The sequence below is a fragment of the Hyperolius riggenbachi genome, chromosome 3, assembly GCF_040937935.1.
Source record: "Hyperolius riggenbachi isolate aHypRig1 chromosome 3, aHypRig1.pri, whole genome shotgun sequence".
Taxonomy (NCBI): Eukaryota; Metazoa; Chordata; class Amphibia; order Anura; family Hyperoliidae; genus Hyperolius; species Hyperolius riggenbachi.
In genome coordinates, this window is record NC_090648.1 from 239,888,407 (window position 1) to 239,908,987 (window position 20,581).

The 20,581-nt window shown below is 41.4% G+C and overlaps 1 protein-coding gene across 1 annotated transcript in view; it reads left to right on the plus strand.

Annotated features, from left to right (window-relative positions):
- LOC137562283 (collagen alpha-1(VII) chain-like) overlaps window positions 1-20,581 on the plus strand; it is a 519,927-nt gene that overhangs the window by 103,491 nt on the left and 395,855 nt on the right. Inside the window, exons 30-31 of the mRNA XM_068273618.1 lie at window positions 17,331-17,411; window positions 18,440-18,466. Of these exons, the coding sequence (XP_068129719.1) occupies window positions 17,331-17,411; window positions 18,440-18,466 (108 nt within the window). The remainder of the gene's footprint in view (window positions 1-17,330; window positions 17,412-18,439; window positions 18,467-20,581) is intronic.

The following is a 20,581-nucleotide window of genomic DNA, read 5'->3' on the forward strand; positions in this document are numbered from 1 at the left end:
AAAACAATTTAATTTAACTCACATTTTTATACTCATATAAACATTAATGTAATTTTGCTATTTTGTTGAAAACAACAGCTCTGACAAGGTTAACCATTTCAGCCCGCAGGGATTTTTCACCTTATGCATCAGAGCAATTTTCACCTCCCATTCATTCGCTAATAACTTTATCACTACTAATCACAATTTCTTGATCTATATCTTGTTTTTTCCGCCTCTAATTAGGCTTTCTTTGGGTGGTACATTTTGCTAAGAATTATTTATTTATAAATGCATTTTAACAGGATCAATAAGAAAAAAATGGAAAAAATTCATTATTTCTCAGTTTTCAGCCATTATAGCTTTAAAATAATCCACACTACCATAATTAAAACCTATGTATTTTATTTGCCCATATGTCTCGGTTATTATACAATTTAAATGTTGTCCCTATCACAATGTATGGCGCCAATATTTTATTTGGAAATAAAGGTGCATTGTTTCTGTTTTGCGTCCATCACTATTTACAAGCTATTATTATAATTTAAAAAAATGATCGTAGTATACCCCCTTCAAATGCATATTTAAAAAGTTCAGACCCTTAGGTAACTATTTATGTCTTTTTTTTTAATTGTAATTTTTTTTTCCATAAAAATATTTATTTGGGTAATATTTTTGTGTGGGACATAAACAGTTCATTTTTAATGTTGTTAAATGTGTAAATTGTAATGTAAAAAATATGTAGCTGTAGTTTTACTATTTAGCCACAAGATGGCCACACCTTCATTTTTGTTTTCCCTCCTTGTACTTCTCGCTAAGCAGAAGTACAAGGGGGATGCAGACATTTTTCCAGGCAGAAGAACTGAAGCCTCATGTGTGAGCGCTTTGGTTTTTCTGCGGGGGACAGGGATCGGTGATCGGGAACCATGTTCCCGTTCACTGGTCTCAGGGCTAGCGGGGGACACCACAGGGACATGAGGGCACGCTGAAGAGCGGGAGCGCAGAAGAGCAGCCTCCCTGATGTGAGCTTCACGTCCGGGTGGCAGATATGGTTAATGTAAAATGTATGGTGTATGAAAATATATATGGATGGATATAGTGATTTAAAATAATATTTTAATAATAGAAGCCAGTCAATGTGACTCTCATCTTTTATGAAGTCAATGATTGGTCCATTATTGCTGTCACATAACAAAGCTGTGTTTTCCCTGTTTTGGGATGGGGTTTGGTAGGTCTATCATTGATTTAAAGGAACACTATCAATGCCCAAGTGTTCTAAAATGATGATGTCCAAATAATGTCTAAGTAGCTGTGTATGCATTTTCCTACTTTTCATGTTAAATATCAAAGGCAAAAGCTGTAATTCATTGTGTGTAGATGTTAGCTACGTTTGGAATGTCTCATTTGCATAGGTGAATCTCTGCAGTCTGACATACTAAGAACAGTGTAATATTGAAGCAGAGCTATATGAAAAGCCTGTCAGATGTCAGGTTTCACACGCACAATTACAAATGTTTATGTTGCACATAAGATACATTTCCCCTGCTCTCTGTGAGAGAATGCTCTGCCTGTCTCTGACTGAGCTCTCTGCACACACAGAGTTACCAGATTCACTGTGAGGGAATTCCCCCCTCCCCTTATGGCTCACTCTGGCATCAAATTATAACAAACTGCTCTCAGAAAAAGTGTGAAGGAATTAGATAGAAAAACATGTTAATCGACAGTGTTCCTTTAAAATTATCCAGAATCATAAGCAGGAAAATAACCAATTTGGCTTTACTGGGTAGTGGTCTTGTCTCTGTAGGTTATTTTGTTGTAAGATTATTGCAAGCTAGGAAATAAAAAAGAGTTGATCATGTGAAAAGACTTCCCCGTTTCAAGCAGTCACCTTCAGGGCCTGCTCACAGCCTCCTCTCTTCTCTGCATAACTTATAGGGAGGGTCATCCAAGCTGAGTGCTGGATTTAGCACAGACAGAATAACATAGCATGGTATGATCATGTTTGCCTATTTAACCTTACCTTACTTGTCTGTCACCTGCTAAAAGAAAATTCACAATGGGCTGTATACACTAATCTGTGGTAAGCAGAATAACGTGCATAACGTCTTACTGCACGATGAGTAGAGCAGAATGTAATACATTACACTTTATTCATCAAGACTTTAGCATAAGACTTTACTAAAGTACATCATTCTGCTTAATGCAGTTTCCTACATACACCCCAATAACAGCAATGTTTTAAGTCTCAACATTTCAAATGACATTGCTTTATAGATCTATTTTTGTAGAAGTCTTGAGAAATTCCTGAGATGTCATTTTACTAATTGTACTGTAACAAGTTAGTAAAAGGGACATCATGTAAATATCAGGGCAGCGAGGTACAGTGCTTGTTGGAACAATAACCTTAAGCATTAGGTAACTAAGCAGTAACTAAATGAGACCTGACGCAACAATGCATTGCCTGCAGAGCGTTACTTGGCAGTGTGCATGGCTCAGGGTGTGATGCAAGCATAAAGAGAGTCTGAAGCATTTTTTAAATACCTGTTTTTATGGTGCAGGCCGCTTAGCATTATAGTCCAAACTGATTTGCTGCATTTCCGCGGCAGAACGAGGTCTTAATCACCCTAAAATCCCCAGAGCAAATTTTCGGGGCTCCTTCCTGGTACAGGCAGAGCTTTGTGAAGTAGCTCTGCCTCTGCTTCAGTCTATCTCCACCAATCTCCGTCTCTCCCTGCCCCTCTCAGTCTTCTTTTACTGAGAGGGGCGGGGAGAGGCGGAGAACGGCGGTGATTGAATGGACTGGAGGCAGAGCTACTGCACAAAGCTCTGCCTCCCCCAGGCAGCAAAATTTACAACCTGAAAAGTCGTTGAATTCTGCCCTAGGATTTTGGCGGTATAAAGAAATCATTTTGCCATGGGGATGCGGCGAATCAGTTTTGATTATAATGCTGAAGCGGCCTGCTCCATAAAAACAGTTATTTAAAAAACTCTTCAGACTTTCTTATGGGCTGTATGCTGCTCTGTCACTTGTCAACACCATTGCACTGTGATCACATTTCTGTGGATGCGCACCACAACGGATCTAGTGTGAAAGGAGCCTAAAGGTCAGCATGACAGCCAGGAACATTTTTCAAAACATCTTAATATGGGTTCTAATAAATGTTTTTACTACAGTTACATACTTTGCTTTGGTCCTGATTTAAAGTTGGATTAGGGCAGGTCAAAAGAAAAGCAGGTTCACTATTCCAATTATTTCATTTTCTTTAATTACTCTATTATAATAAAAAAAATGTATATGTAATAATTTTTCATAATTTTTTATGTAATGGTGCATTAATTTGAAATTATATGTTTGGGTCTAATTATGAAAATATGCACTAAATATTTATAGATTTATGCCAAACATATAAACTGGCAGAAGGTGTAAAAGAGGCAGTAAGAGGCAGCATACATCTGGTTCTTAGTAAGTTCACACATTGACAATTTTTCAAACTGCTTTTCACACCTACACATGAACATCAACATATAACACATAACATGTTCCATGTACAATGCCTAAGGCACTTCCAGCAAGATATATCAGAAAGTGCTGTTTATAACTTTAGAGAACTGTAATCCAGATTTTACCAGGGAATATATAATATTTTCCAGCCACTGCATGCTATATTATCATCAATTAATTATCCAAACAAGCTCATTAGCATCATGCTACAGGATGATGTTAGGGCTAGCAATTCATCTATCCTAATATTAACACACATGCTTGTTAACTGAATCAGCTTCTACTACCTGTAATTTACTAACCCCATTTTATGCCTACTTGTTAGGACTGATTTGCATATGAGGAGATTTTTTTGCTTATCGCTAGAATATCCCCAATCAAATATCAGTTTTAAGTATTAATAATGCTGCCCTCAAGATTTTGGTGGTTTGGTACTCAATACAAAATACAAAATCAAAGTACAAAATCAGTAAAGAAATAAGGTTCAGTGCTGAAAAAGAAAAACCTTTTTAACCACTTGCCGACCGCGCACTCATAACGCGCGTCGGCAAGGTGGCAGCTGCAGGACCAGCGACGCAGACTTGCGTCGCCAGCTGCAGCCTAATTAACGAGCGATCGCGCGGCTGTAGCCGCGCGATCGCTACGTCATACTATTCGGCCCCCATGTGACTTCAGCCCGCCGGCCAATCAGCAGCGCCGGCGGGCTGTAAAATTTCAAAACCACCAATAGAACGCGTATAATACAGTTTGTTTAGGTAACAAACTGTATTATACTGCCTGCCTCCCGCTGGTGGTCACACTTAGCGATCGACCACCAGCGAGGAGAGCAGGCATAGTATCAGCACACACACACACACATTAGGAGCCCCACAGACCCCCCGATCACCCGCAGCACCCATCAGACACCCCCCTGTACCCCCCTGCAGCACGCAGATCAGACCTAACCAACCCCCATATCACCCATCAATCAATCCCTGTCACCACCTGTCACTCCTATTGATCAGATCAGACCCCTAACTACCCCTTAGGGTTATCTGATCACCCCCCACCCCTTCAGATCTCCCCCCCGTCCCCCCCCCCCCTGTATACTGAACCTATCTATCTCCCCTGCATCTGTCTATCTCCCCAGTGATCAGCTGCCAATCACCTATCAGTCACCTGTCAATCATCCCTTGTCACCACCTGTCACTGCCCCCCATTAGATCAGACCCCCAACTGCCCCTTAGGGGCTTCTGATCACCCACCCACCCTTTCAGATCCCTCCGAGACACCCCCCCTGATCACATCAGCAGTCCATTGTTTACATCTGTTTTTCCCTGTAAACACCCACTTATCACCTGTCAATAACCCATCTATCACCCCCTGTCACCACCTGTCACTCCTATCCATCAGATTAGACCCCCAACTACCCCTTAGGGGTATCTGATCACCCCCCCCACCCCTTCCGATCCTCCCCACACCGTCCTAGTTCATTGATTGCGTATATTCTCCCCCCTGCCATTGTGTATCTTATCTCCTGTCTGTAAGGCTTGATTGTGCTTTGTTTGGCTACAATTGTCTCAATTGCACTGTGATTGGCATCGATTGTCGTGTGATTGGCTTCGATTGTCACGTAATTGGGCTTCGATTGTCGCGTGATTGGCTTCAATTGCCCGTAATTGGTTTTGATTGTGCCAATTGTCCACTGATTGGCTGTTTTGCCCTGTGATTAGCATCGATTGTCGTGTGATTGGCTTCAATTGTCACGTAATTGGTTTTTGATTGTCACGTTATTGGATTCAATTGGTCCGTGATTGGCTTTGATTGCGCCGATTGCTGTAATTGTGTTGTAATTGTCTCGTGATTGTTTTTGATTATTTGTGATTGCTCTCTGATCCCCAACCCCCCCCCCCCCCCCCCCTCACCATCACTATCACTATCCTAGTGATCTAAAAACTTTTTTAGTATCACTAGTGGTAACAAACAGTTAGGCCAGTTAGCTAAGCAAAAGGGTTGTTAGTGTCAGTTAGTGCTCAGCCCACTGCACCACAGTCACTAATTAGCGTCATCACTGTCGCTAATCAGCATTGGTACTATATAGTATCTGTAAGTGATTATTAGTGATCACAGTCAGATCTATATTAGGGTCTCTAGGATCCACAAAAAAACGCAGTGTTTGCCCGATCAGACCTGATCGTTCGCCTGCACTGCGTTCAGCCCGCCCCACCGCAGTGACAGAAATTTCTTTTTTCTGATCACTGCAAAAAACACTGTACACAAGCTGTGGCACTGTAAACATCGGTTTTGATTTTTTTAATCTAAACTCAGTGACCACAGCTTTCTACCTCTCAAGTACTCCCTTTCGCTAGGTAGGTGCTCTTTTCCTGGGTAGTCTCAGAGGAATACCTCCTAAATTTAGCAGGCCACCATGGCAAAAAAGAGGTTTTCCAATGAAGACATCTACAGGTACATGGACCAGTCGGATGAGGATGATTGGGTCGACTTATTCGACGAATCTTCGGGTTCAGAGTACGATCCTGTAGACAGCAGTGGCTCTCAGACCGATAGTTCCGATGACGAGGTTGAGGTCCCGGCTAGAGCCAGGCATACCACACCCCATGTCACTGGACTGCAGGTGGCGGAAGATCAGTCTCAAGGGCAGCAGAGTGGCGCTGATCTGATTTTTCTTGGTGAGGCATGCACCAGCAGCGCAGCATCTCCTGGGCCTATCAACACCAGTACTTCCGCAGAAGACCCTGATGAAGTGGCGGACACCATCCTGGAAGTAGAAACTGGTTCGGTGGTACGTGAATTAAGATCCGATCCGCAGCCACCAAGTAGACGGGCCCGTACTCCCATTGGTTTTCCAGAGGTGCTGGCAAACCCTGATTGGCATTCCCCTGATCCCGCCGCACCCATACTGCCCCCTTTCACCGCCCAGTCTGGAGTCCAGGTGGAGACAGTTGAACTAGGATCGGCCCTAGACTTTTTTGAACTGTTCCTCACCCAGGATCTCCTTGACTTAATTGTGGCTGAGACCAACCTATATGCCACACAATTTATAACCGCCCATCCGAAAAGCTGCCACGCCCAGCCTTTTCGGTGGAAACCACTCCAAGTTTCCGAACTTAAAATTTTTTTGGGCCTTCTCCTCAACATGGGTATTACTAAAAAAAATGTATTGCGCTCTTATTGGTCTACACGCCAAATACATAACATGCCCGTGTTCTCTGCTGCCATGTCCAGGACGCAATTTGAGATCATCCTGCGCTTCCTGCATTTCAATGACAACGACACCTGTCATGAAAGAGACCACCCAGCTTATGACCGGCTCCACAAAATTCGGCCCCTCATAGACCACCTGTCATCCACATTTGCAGATGCTTATACCCCTGAACAGAACATCTGTGTAGATGAGTCCCTCGTACATTTTACCGGGCGCCTTGGCATCAAACAGTACATCCCAAGCAAGCGCGCCCGGTATGGGGTGAAACTGTATAAGCTCTGTGATAGGGCCACAGGCTATACATCTCGTTTTAGGGTCTATGAGGGAAAAGACTCAAAATTGGAGCCGGTCGGATGTCCTGACTACCTGGGGAGCAGTGGAAAGATTGTGTGGGACTTGGTGTCACCCTTGTTCCAGAAGGGGTACCATCTTTATGTGGACAACTTTTACACAAGTGTGGCCCTCTTTCAGCACTTAAAGTTAGAAGGAATCCGATGCTGTGGCACCGTGCGGCCTAGTCGCCGGGGCTTCCCCCAACGGCTCGTTAACACCAGACTTCAACGGGGGGAGAGGGCCGCCTTGTGTACCGATGACTTGCTCTCGGTGAAATGGAAGGACAAGAGGGACGTTTACCTTCTGTCTTCCATTCACACAGACACGACAGTACAAATTACACGGGCAACAGAGGTCATTGAAAAGCCCCTCGCCGTCCACAGCTATAATGCCAACATGGGAGGGGTGGACTTCAATGACCAGATGTTAGGGCCCTATTTAATTTCCCGGAAAACCAGACGCTGGTATAAGAAAGTGTCTGTGTATTTAATTCAATTGGCGATGTACAACAGCTTTGTTCTCTACAGTAAGGCTGGGAGAACTGGATCTTTCCTTCAATTCCAGGAAGACATTGTTTCGGCACTCCTCTATCCAGAAGGTGCCAGAGCCCAACCCCCAAATGCAACTAGCCGGCTGCATGGAAGGCATTACGCCTACCCGATTCCCAGTACCCAAACTCAACGCAACCCCAGAAAAAGATGTCGTGTCTGCAGCAAGGCTGGAATAAGGCGTGACACCCCCGTTTACTGTCCCCGCTGTCCTGACCAGCCTGGCCTATGCCTAGGGGAGTGTTATGAGAGGTACCACGAGAAGACACACTTTTAGAACCTAGGGAACTACAGACACAGCAGTAGGCACACAAGGGTCTCTCAGTGCTATTTCACACTGGCGCGATGCGTTAGGGCAAATTGCCTAGCAAAAGTCACACTTTGCGGTCCCCCCCTACGCCGGAAGTGCTTGACTTAACGCTAGTGCATGCCTACGTTACTGCGTGGCTTCTGCGGCAATTTGGGTCGGCCCGGAAGTCATGTTAGTCTACGGCGACGCAGTTAATTACTAGGCCGAATGCTACTCTTGTGGTATTCCCTGAAGATCTATTTTGGGCGAGACGGTGAGGCGGGCTCGACCGACCGGATAGGCCAGTATGCAGTGTGAACCCAAACATCAGGTTTTGAGAGATCCAAATACACTGGCCTGCCAGAAACCTCTCCTTTCACTTGGGACAGAATGCATAATGTACTTCGCCACATATCTGTGCGATTTGCACTTTGCACATTGACCCATGGGGGAGGAGAAGTTTATCCTCAGCTCGCAGGTAAAAAAAACAAAACAAAAAAAACAGGTAAGCAAAAAAGTTAATATTTGGTTACCAATGTTATTGTTTGGTTTGAACATATTTAATAAAGTTTAAAAAGTTAATGTTATTGAAGTGCTTTGCTGCTTGCTTGCTTTTTTTTTTTTTCTTCTTCTCTCTTTTTTTCCAACCGACCAATCAGCTGCAGCACTGATGATGCATCCTGACAGAAGCATTGCGCTTCTGTCAGGTTACACAAAATCGGTGCATGCAGCGCTGTAGGACGAGATTTCTCCTCCACAGTAAAAAAGATACGTTTTTCCGAGGCATATGGGCCAAGGTGTGGTGTTGGGGATTCATATGCTTTGGCAAGCACTTTGTATCAAAAAAGAACTCAAGCAATGATTTCTCCATTCACATCGATCAATGTGGATGAATAAATCAGGATTGCCTGGGCATACGAGCTGGTGGGTTTGGATTTTTGGGGTGGCAGCTCCTATGTCCAGGCGGACGCCTTCCCCTCCTTTTTGTTTTGTTTTTTTCGTTTTTCTTCTCTCTTTTTTCTATCCAGACCGACCGACCGACCGACCGACCAATCAGCTGCAGCACTGATGGTGCATCCTGACAGAAGCATTGCGCTTCTGTCAGGTTACACAAAATCAGTGCATGCAGCGCTGTAGGACGAGATTTCTCCTCCACAGTAAAAAAGATACGTTTGCCGAGGCATATGGGCCAAGGTGTGGTGTTGGGGATTCATATGCTTTGGCAAGCACTTTGTATCAAAAAAGAACTCAAGCAATGATTTCTCCATTCACATCGATCAATGTGGATGAATAAATCAGGATTGCCTGGGCATACGAGCTGGTGGGTTTGGATTTTTGGGGTGGCAGCTCCTATGTCCAGGCGGACGCCTTCCCCTCCTTTTTGTTTTGTTTTTTTCGTTTTTCTTCTCTCTTTTTTCTATCCAGACCGACCGACCGACCAATCAGCTGCAGCACTGATGGTGCATCCTGACAGAAGCATTGCGCTTCTGTCAGGTTACACAAAATCAGTGCATGCAGCGCTGTAGGACGAGATTTCTCCTCCACAGTAAAAAAGATACGTTTGCCGAGGCATATGGGCCAAGGTGTGGTGTTGGGGATTCATATGCTTTGGCAAGCACTTTGTATCAAAAAATAACTCAAGCAATGATTTCTCCATTCACATCGATCAATGTGGATGAATAAATCAGGATTGCCTGGGCATACGAGCTGGTGGGTTTGGATTTTTGGGGTGGCAGCTCCTATGTCCCTCTTTCTTTTCTTTTTGTTTCACATTTTTTGGCAGATATTTGTTCATCCACATTGATCGATGCGAATGAAGGGATGTTTGCCGTTCATTTTTCCTTTCAGCCCAGAATGCACTACCTGTATGCCCAATATAAGGAGTATAGCAGAAATACTGGCCATACATGTAATGATTGCAGAGGCCCTAAAATGCCAGGACAGACCCCACAAATGACCCCATTTTGGAAAGAGGACACCCCAAAGTATTCCGTGAGGTGCATGGTGAGTTCATAGAAGATTTTGTTTTTTGTCACAAGTTAGCATAAATTGTTGTTTTTTGTTTTTTTCACAAAGTATCCTTTTCTGCTAACTTGTGACAAAAAAGAATTTTTTTTATAAACTCACCATGCCCCTCATGGAATACTTTGTGGTGTCTTATTTTTAAAATGGGGTCATTTGTGGGGTTTGTTAACTGTCCTGTCATGTGGGGGGGGGGCTAAATTGTGAGCACCCCTGTAAAGCCCAAAGGTAGTCATTGCACGTTGGGCCCCTTAGCGCAGTTAGGCTGCAAAAAAGTGCCACACGTGCTATCGCCGTACCCGGGAGAAGTAGACCAATGTGTTTTAGGGTGTATTTTTACACATACCCATGATGGGTAGAAGAAATCACTCTGTAAATGACAATTTTTTGATTTTTTTTACACACATTTGTCCATTTACAGAGATATTTCTCCCACCCAATATGGGTATGTGTAAAAATACACCCCAAAACACATTGTACTACTTCTCCCGAGTACGGCAATACCACATGTGTGGCACTTTTTTGCACCCTAACTGCGCTAAGGGGCCCAGAGTCCAATGAGTACCGTTAGCATTTCACAGGTCATTTTGAGAAATTTGGTTTCAAGACTACTCCTCACGGTTTAGGGCCCCTAAAATGCCAGAGCAGTATAGGAACCCCACAAATGACCCCATTTTAGAAAGAAGACACCCCAAGGTACTCAATTAGGAGTATGGTGAGTTCATAGAAGATTTTACTTTTTGTCACAAGTTAGCGGAAAATGATTGTTATTGGGTTTTTTTACCAAGTGTCATTTTCCACTAACTTGTGACAAAAAATAAAATCTTCTATGAACTCACCATACTCCTAACGGAATACCTTGGGATGTCCTCTTTGTAAAATGGGGTCATTTGTGGGGTTCCTATACTGCTCTGGCATTTTAGGGGCCCTAAACCGTGAGGAGTAGTCTTGAAACCAAATTTCTCAAAATGACCTGTGAAATGGTAACGGTACTCATTGGACTCTGGGCCCCTTAGCGCAGTTAGGGTGCAAAAAAGTGCCACATATGTGGTATCGCTGTACTCGGGAGAAGTAGTACAATGTGTTTTGGGGTGTATTTTTACACATACCCATATTGGGTGGGAGAAATATCTCTGTAAATGGACAATTGTGTGTAAAGAAATCAAAAAATTGTCATTTACAGAGATATTTCTCCCACCCAATATGGGTATGTGTAAAAATACACCCCAAAACACATTGTACTACTTCTCCCGAGTACGGCGATACCACATGTGTGGCCCTTTTTTGCACCCTAACTGCGCTAAGGGGCCCAGAGTCCAATGAGTACCTTTAGCATTTCACAGGTCATTTTGAAACATTTGGTTTCAAGACTACTCCTCACGGTTTAGGGCCCCTAAAATGCCAGAGCAGTATAGGAACCCCACAAATGACCCCATTTTAGAAAGAAGACACCCCAAGGTACTCAATTAGGAGTATGGTGAGTTCATAGAAGATTTAGCTTTTTGTCACAAGTTAGCGGAAAATGATTTTTATTGGGTTTTTTTTTACCAAGTGTCATTTTCCACTAACTTGTGACAAAAAAAAAAATCTTCTATGAACTCACCATACTCCTAACGGAATACCTTAGGATGTCCTCTTTGTAAAATGGGGTCATTTGTGGGGTTCCTATACTGTCCTGGCATTTTAGGGGCCCTAAACCGTGAGGAGTAGTCTTGAAACCAAATTTCTCAAAATGACCTGTGAAATGCTAAAGGTACTCATTGGACTCTGGGCCCCTTAGCGCAGTTAGGGTGCAAAAAAGTGCCACACATGTGGTACCGCCGTACTCAGGAGAAGTAGTATTATGTGTTTTGGGGTGTATTTTTACACATACCCATATTGGGTGGGAGAAATATCTCTGTAAATGGACAATTGTGTGTAAAGAAATAAAAAAATTGTCATTTACAGAGATATTTCTCCCACCCAATATGGGTATGTGTAAAAATACACCCCAAAACACATTGTACTACTTCTCCCGAGTACGGCGATACCACATGTGTGGCCCTTTTTTGCACCCTAACTGCGCTAAGGGGCCCAGAGTCCAATGAGTACCTTTAGCATTTCACAGGTCATTTTGAAACATTTGGTTTCAAGACTACTCCTCACGGTTTAGGGCCCCTAAAATGCCAGAGCAGTATAGGAACCCCACAAATGACCCCATTTTAGAAAGAAGACACCCCAAGGTACTCAATTAGGAGTATGGTGAGTTCATAGAAGATTTAGCTTTTTGTCACAAGTTAGCGGAAAATGATTTTTATTGGTTTTTTTTTACCAAGTGTCATTTTCCACTAACTTGTGACAAAAAAAAAATCTTCTATGAACTCACCATACTCCTAACGGAATACCTTAGGATGTCCTCTTTGTAAAATGGGGTCATTTGTGGGGTTCCTATACTGTCCTGGCATTTTAGGGGCCCTAAACCGTGAGGAGTAGTCTTGAAACCAAATTTCTCAAAATGACCTGTGAAATGCTAACGGTACTCATTGGACTCTGGGCCCCTTAGCGCAGTTAGGATGCAAAAAAGTGCCACACATGTGGTACCGCCGTACTCAGGAGAAGTAGTATTATGTGTTTTGGGGTGTATTTTTACACATACCCATATTGGGTGGGAGAAATATCTCTGTAAATGGACAATTGTGTGTAAAGAAATCAAAAAATTGTCATTTACAGAGATATTTCTCCCACCCAATATGGGTATGTGTAAAAATACACCCCAAAACACATTGTACTACTTCTCCCAAGTACGGCGATACCACATGTGTGGCACTTTTTTGCACCCTAACTGCGCTAAGGGGCCCAGAGTCCAATGAGTACCTTTAGCATTTCACAGGTCATTTTGAAACATTTGGTTTCAAGACTACTCCTCACGGTTTAGGGCCCCTAAAATGCCAGAGCAGTATAGGAACCCCACAAATGACCCCATTTTAGAAAGAAGACACCCCAAGGTACTCAATTAGGAGTATGGTGAGTTCATAGAAGATTTAGCTTTTTGTCACAAGTTAGCGGAAAATGATTTTTATTGGTTTTTTTTTACCAAGTGTCATTTTCCACTAACTTGTGACAAAAAAAAAAAACTTCTATGAACTCACCATACTCCTAACGGAATACCTTAGGATGTCCTCTTTGTAAAATGGGGTCATTTGTGGGGTTCCTATACTGTCCTGGCATTTTAGGGGCCCTAAACCGTGAGGAGTAGTCTTGAAACCAAATTTCTCAAAATGACCTGTGAAATGCTAACGGTACTCATTGGACTCTGGGCCCCTTAGCGCAGTTAAGATGCAAAAAAGTGCCACACATGTGGTACCGCCGTACTCAGGAGAAGTAGTATTATGTGTTTTGGGGTGTATTTTTACACATACCCATATTGGGTGGGAGAAATATCTCTGTAAATGGACAATTGTGTGTAAAGAAATCAAAAAATTGTCATTTACAGAGATATTTCTCCCACCCAATATGGGTATGTGTAAAAATACACCCCAAAACACATTGTACTACTTCTCCCGAGTACGGCGATACCACATGTGTGGCACTTTTTTGCACCCTAACTGCGCTAAGGGGCCCAGAGTCCAATGAGTACCTTTAGCATTTCACAGGTCATTTTGAAACATTTGGTTTCAAGACTACTCCTCACGGTTTAGGGCCCCTAAAATGCCAGAGCAGTATAGGAACCCCACAAATGACCCCATTTTACAAAGAGGACATCCCAAGGTATTCCGTTAGGAGTATGGTGAGTTCATAGAAGATTTTATTTTTTGTCACAAGTTAGCGGAAAATGACACTTGGTAAAAAAACCCAATAACAATCATTTTCCGCTAACTTGTGACAAAAAGTAAAATCTTCTATGAACTCACCATACTCCTAATTGAGTACCTTGGGGTGTCTTCTTTGTAAAATGGGGTCATTTGTGGGGTTCCTATACTGCCCTGGTATTTTAGGGGCCCTAAACCGTGAGGAGTAGTCTTGAAACCAAATTTCTCAAAATGACCTGTTAAATCCTAAAGGTACTCATTGGACTTTGGGCCCCTTAGCGCAGTTAGGGTGCAAAAAAGTGCCACACATGTGGTATCGCCGTACTCAGGAGAAGTAGTACAATGTGTTTTGGGGTGTATTTTTATACATACCCATGCTGAGTGGGAGAAATAACTCTGTAAATGGACAATTGTGTGTAAAAAAAAATCAAAAAATTGTCATTTGCAGAGATATTTCTCCCACCCAGCATGGGTATGTGTAAAAATACACCCCAAAACACATTGTACTACTTCTCCCGAGTATGGCGATACCATATGTGTGACACTTTTTTGCAGCCAAACTGCGCTAAGAGGCCCACAGTGCAATGACTACTTTTAGGCTTTACAGGGGTGCTTACAATTCCGCACCCCCCAAAATGCCAGGACAGTAAACACACCCCATAAATGACCCCATTTTGAAAAATAGACACTTCAAGGTATTCATTGAGGGGCATGTTGAGTCCATGGCAGATTTCATTTTTTTTTGTTACAAGTTAGCAGAAATGGAAACCTTTTTTTTTTTTTTCTTTTTGTGACAAACTGTCATTTTCCGCTAACTTGTGACAAAAAATAAAATCTTCTATGAACTCACTATACCTCTCAGTGAATACTTTGGGATGTCTTCTTTCCAAAATGGGGTTATTTGTGGGGTATTTATACTATCCTGGAATTTTAGCACCTCATGAAACATGACAGGTAGTCAGGAAAGTCAGAGATGCTTAAAAATGGGAAAATTCACTTTTTGCACCATAGTTTGTAAACGCTATAACTTTTACCCAAACCAATAAATATACACTGAATGGGTTTTTTTTCATCAAAAACATGTTTGTCCACATTTTTCGCGCTGCATGTATACAGAAATTTTACTTTATTTGAAAAATGTCAGCACAGAAAGTTTAAAAAATCATTTTTTTGCCAAAATTCATGTCTTTTTTGATGAATATAATAAAAAGTAAAACTCGCAGCAGCAATCAAATAGCATCAAAAGAAAGCTGTATTAGTGAGAAGAAAAGGAGCCAAAATTCATTTAGGTGGTAGGTTGTATGACCGAGCAATAAACCGTTAAAGCTGCAGTGGTCTGAATGGAAAAAACAGCGCTGGTCCTTAAGGGGGGGTAAAGGCTGAGTCCTCAAGTGGTTAAAGTGAACTTAGGAACTTAGGAAGGAGTGAATACTTTCAAAATAGTTAAAAGCACAAAACGAATGATAAAAGTAAAAAAAACAAAAACAATTAGGCCAATGTAAAGATACTTGTCAAAAACAATAAATCTTGAATACACTATATAGTTATTAAAACTATTTTAATTTAACTGATCATAAAGTCCATTGATTCAATTCTAGAAAATTGATCTATTATGTAGAAGAAAACTGGAAATTTCAGTGATCTGTGATTTTACTCATATAAAAAACAGATCAAATGAAAAAAAAAACAAACAACAACAAAAAAAAAAACAGCAACTTGTAATATCCACCTTCACAGTTTGCAACCATCCATACACAGATGAACAGAAACTACAAGACTATTAAAACAATAAACAGACAAAATAACTTTACCAGAGGTATGTACATGTAAAAAAGGTGCTTGAGGTCTTTTGCTTTTTTATGATTTATGATTATTATATACATCTTCACTGTATTTTTTTATGTTTATGCTACTGTCTTTTAACACCACTATGAACTGCTGTGTTTTGTATTAGGTGTTTCTGTCTGCATTTTTAATTATGTTTGACCTGTTTATTGCACCAAACTGTAATGCTTTTCTTATGTTGTTAGAATGTTTGGGACTTGTTTTACAATGTTAAAGCCATGTCCTAGTATAGTAAACATTATCACAAGTACCCCTTGATAAATATATATTTAATCGTTGTACATTATAATTGGTTCTTAACAATTTCCAAGCATTTACTATTACTTTTAATTAGCTGATTTGGTGTTGTTTAAATACGATTTATAGTTTTCTAAAACTTTAAATTTGTTATTCTTGGTTAAGTAGATCAAGCCCAAGTACCCCCTGGAACTATCAGAAGTACCCCTTGGGGTACGCGTACCACACGTTGAGAACATATGCTCTAGTTTACAAGTATTGCCATACAGAAATATTGTTGTAAACAGAAAATGCCACTGTTTTCCATGGCAATTATAAAACAGATTACAGATTTATGAATACAGTACAGGACTCTTTTTAAATTACTGTATAACATCCAGATGCTAATGACCACTGTGTTTGCTAAAGTAAAGCTTTCTCAGCATTCTATTTTGTAGAATATTTAATTGCTATCATTCCATAATATGGTTTAGAGCCCATGTATTCAATAATCTCTACTTGCTAGCAGCGGTTATACTTTTTCATTTTATAAGTGTCATTTCGCCCCAAAGAATTACAAAGTTTGAAAGAATTATATTTAACACTAGCTGGTTTATTTTTTTTCAACTTTATTTTCATTAAAGTTTTTTGGTAGTTTACAAAACATAACATATGTAACAGAACATCTCATCTCAGCAATGATGCAACTATTGGTTATCACATGGCACTAGAAATGAACACACTTTAGGGGAAAGAGTAATGTAAATTTACAAACATTTCAACACTAAGGCAAAAAGAAGGTACAACCTTCCTGCCCGGCCACAAGGTGAAACCAGTCTGAACCGGTCCAACATAAGTCCCGCTGAGCAAAAGAGTCAGTCATATCCGTTTAATGTCGTCCAAACAGACCATTGATCCAGCTGATCTACTTTTCACCTCAATGTTATCCGGAGTGCCTGCGCAGTACACTCCGGACAACATGGACTTGATTGACAGCGGCGCTCGCGCAGGTGCGGGAGAGGATGGCTTTGAGGTCAGCCTTTGTACCAGTGGGAACCCCGGGCCGGTGGCTGGGAGCAGAGTTGCAGCGCTGGACGTATCGGCGGCAAGCGGCTGGAGGAAGCCCCAGGTAAGTAGATCGGGGGAAGCATATTTTGGTTGATGCTTCCTTTAAGCTGTCTGCATCCTTGTTTACACTTAACATATGACTAGATGAATGATATATTGATGAAAAAGAATATAATTTATAATAACATGGTAAACAGGTTTATGGTTTGTAAAAAATAAATACAATATCATTTTTTAATTTCTGTGATGGGTTATTACAAGCAATCATGTATATGCTTTTCTGGTGTGCACTGAAAATATTAGTCCCAAAAACAAGCAGTGTAAGCCTCAAACATGCTCTAGATCAGGACCTTCACTGTGGATTGCCAGAATAGGGTTGTAGAATTGAACTAACATGTTATCAACAACTTTTATGCTGTAGTTTGATCTTTTTTAAATGTTGTTCAGCATTATACTGTTATCAAGAAGTATCCGGCATTAATATATGTACTATTTCTTTTCATTTAACAAATTGTGAAATCTGCTATCTTTTTAGGGTCTGCCTGGCCAAGATGGTATTCCTGGCCTTCCAGGGCGTCCCGGTCGAACTGGACCTCCAGGTCCTCCTGGTTTAATGGTACATAATTAGATATGTTTTATATTTCGATTTTTTTCCTACTTTTACACAAGATTAATTAACCTATACATACATAAACACCATGCCAAACCACACAAAACAAAAGGAATACAATTAAAGAAGAAATATAAGGGTATATCCACTAAACCGGGGTAACCTTTTCACTATGGCCTACTACCCCTCACAAGTGCTCTAAACCTACAGCTGAACTCTGATCCTCTACCATTCGTGTCCTTACCTCTCCCTCTAGATTGTAAGCCTTTGGGCAGGGTCCTCCTCCTTTTGTGTCCTACCTGATCTTGCACCTCCATTACTGTGAACCCATGCTATGCATCTGAGTGAACCTAACTTGCCTAATCTCCATGCTCCATCCAGTGACTGACTAAGCATTACCTGGTACTCATACTGTGCTGCATGATCTGGTTTTCTTGTATTCCTGTATTGTCATATTGCTGTATCTCACCCCTAAATATTGTCTGTAACCTTCATTAATGTTCAGCGCTGCATAATATGTTGGCGCTTTATAAATACAATAAATAATAATAATAATAATAATAATAATAATAATAAGCAGAATAACCTGTGTGAAGTTTTACGCACAATGGGCCATATGCAATTAACTTTTTCTCCTGAGCTTTCTCCTAGGAGATAATTTTTGATCTTTGATATAAAATAAATTGTTAGCACTTTGCTATGGAAAAAGTACCAAAAAGTAGGTGGAAAAGTACTGTCAAAATTATTTTGAGTCTTTGTTTGCTTGCTGGTTGTTTAAAAGGCATTTTATTTACAAGTTGTGAAAATATCACCTAGGAGAAAACTCAGGTGAAAAAGTGAATTGCATATGGCCCAATAAGATAGTAAGTAATTCTGCTCTACTCATCATGCGCTAAGACTTTCCTCACATTATTGTGCTTACCTTAGTTTAATGAACACGCCCCATAATTCCGTAATTTAATGATCCTGAATAAATCACAGATCATCATGATAATAGAATATGCATTGACTCTAACTTTGCTTATTTCTTATAGGGTCATAAGGGCTTTCAAGGTGATGTGGTAAGAAAACGGAAGCGGAAATTGCAGTCTGTCTATTAAAGTGGAAGTCCGTCACATTTTTTTTAAATTTTATTTTAAACTGAATTGTATTGGGTTAGAACTCTTGTTAGAGTTCTTTTATTGACTGTGTGCCTTTGAGGAAACATTCCCCTTATTTATTACCTGAGACTGAAGGAAGGACATTACAGAAAAAAAGGAAGGGACATTTCATCTTTGACAGCTGTAATCAAAGAAAGCATTTCATTGGAAGCTTTGACCAAAAAGCCTATAACAGTGATAACTAAATGTTAAAATAAACTTCATTTGTCCCAGTTCTAGCTATTACAGAAAAGGAAATAAGAATCTTCCCAATGCAAACACAAATGTATACTGTATATACAGTATCTTTGACTGAGATTCTAGCCTTTTACTATGCGCTCCAAAAAAACAGCAACATGGATACATAATATTACAGTTTCATTTGAAGGGAACCTAAACCAAACTTAAACAAAAAGAGTTTCACTTACCTGGGGCTTCTGCCAGCCCCCTGCAGCTGCCTTGTGTCCACGCTGTCCTGGAACTATCCTTCAGTCCTTCACAGAAGCTAAGCTTTGTTTTTCACCGACTGGCCAGTCAGTGGAAAATGAAACTTAGCCGCTGCAGGGCCATTCCAGGATGGCGCGGGCACAGAGTGGCTGCAGGAGGCTGGCAGAAACCCCCGGTAAGTGAATTTTTAAGTTTGGTTTAGGTTCCCTTTAAAGCCCAACTAAACCCAAAATAAATTTTATATATATGTATATATAACACTGTAAGTATTACATTTGTCACTTCTTTTCAAATTTCAAAATCTTTATAGCTGTGCTTGTAGCTGTATACCTATTCTTAAAGTTGCAAGCCCCCCTCTCCCTCTTCCCCCTGCAACGGCTGGTTACTTATTTAGAAAGCAGGGTTTTTGAAATTCCTCTTTCTGAAGACTACAAGTCTACAGCAAGCTGTGCCAAACTAATGACTGACACAAGCTTCTGCCCATTGCTTATGCATATAACTGAAACTAAATGAGGTATTTGTTAACTGTGCAAAAAAAACAAAGTGTACAACCTATATCCATTGCCTCTTCCACTGCCGTTCACCACTACCTTAACCTCTTGAGGACTGCAGTACTGAACCCCCCTAACGACCAGGCCTTTTTTTGAGAAATTGGCCACTGCAGCTTTAAGGCCAAGCTGCAGGGCCACACGACACAGCACACTAGTGACCCCCCCTTTTCTCCCCACCAACAGAGCTTTCTGTTGGTGGGGTCTGATGCCCCCCCCCCCCCCCCCAGATGTTTGTTTGTTTGTTTTGGTTTTGTTTATTTGTAATTTTTTAATAAAAATGTGTGTTTTTTTTAAACTAATGTATTCCACCCTCTCTCCCTCCCCCCACCAGACAATTCCCGTGATCAGCTGTCATAGGCTTCAGCCTATGACAGCCAATCATCCCTGTGCCTCTAGAGGGGACCGCTGTGTCAAACGGCTGTCCCCAGTACAGCGCTGCTGCAGATCGCAGCGCTGTACCAGTGATTAGACGGCGGTTTCGCGGTCTCCCGAGTGGCAATCCCTGATCGGCGTTAGGCGGTCCTGGGGCTACCGCCGCGGCCACGCCAGTTCCATAGTGGAGTATTAACTCTTTCAGACAGGGAAAGAAGAAAAGGAGCACAGCATCAGTATTTGTATGCTTGCCACTATACATACATATGCCTATCTCATCATGTCATGTGCCACTTAAAGTTCCATAAAGTTTCGTGTTTTTTACTTTCGTGTTTTTACTTTAGGGAAATGCACTCTGCTATCTAATGTTGTTCTTATTTTGGGAGTCACATGGTCACTACTAATTGACCCACATATTAGCTGAATCTATAGATAGCAGGAAGCAAGTGTAGTACAATGGAAAACACGATAAACTCATTAGGTTTGTACACCACTTAGCTTATATTCATTGTCCAGACTTTTAAATTACCGTATATACTCGCATATAAGCCGACCCGCGTATAAGCCGACCCCCCCCCCTTACCTAAAAAACAGTAAAAAAATGATTGACTCCCATATAAGTCTGGGGTAGGAAATGCTGGCCACCTTATTCCCCTAGTATGTCCCA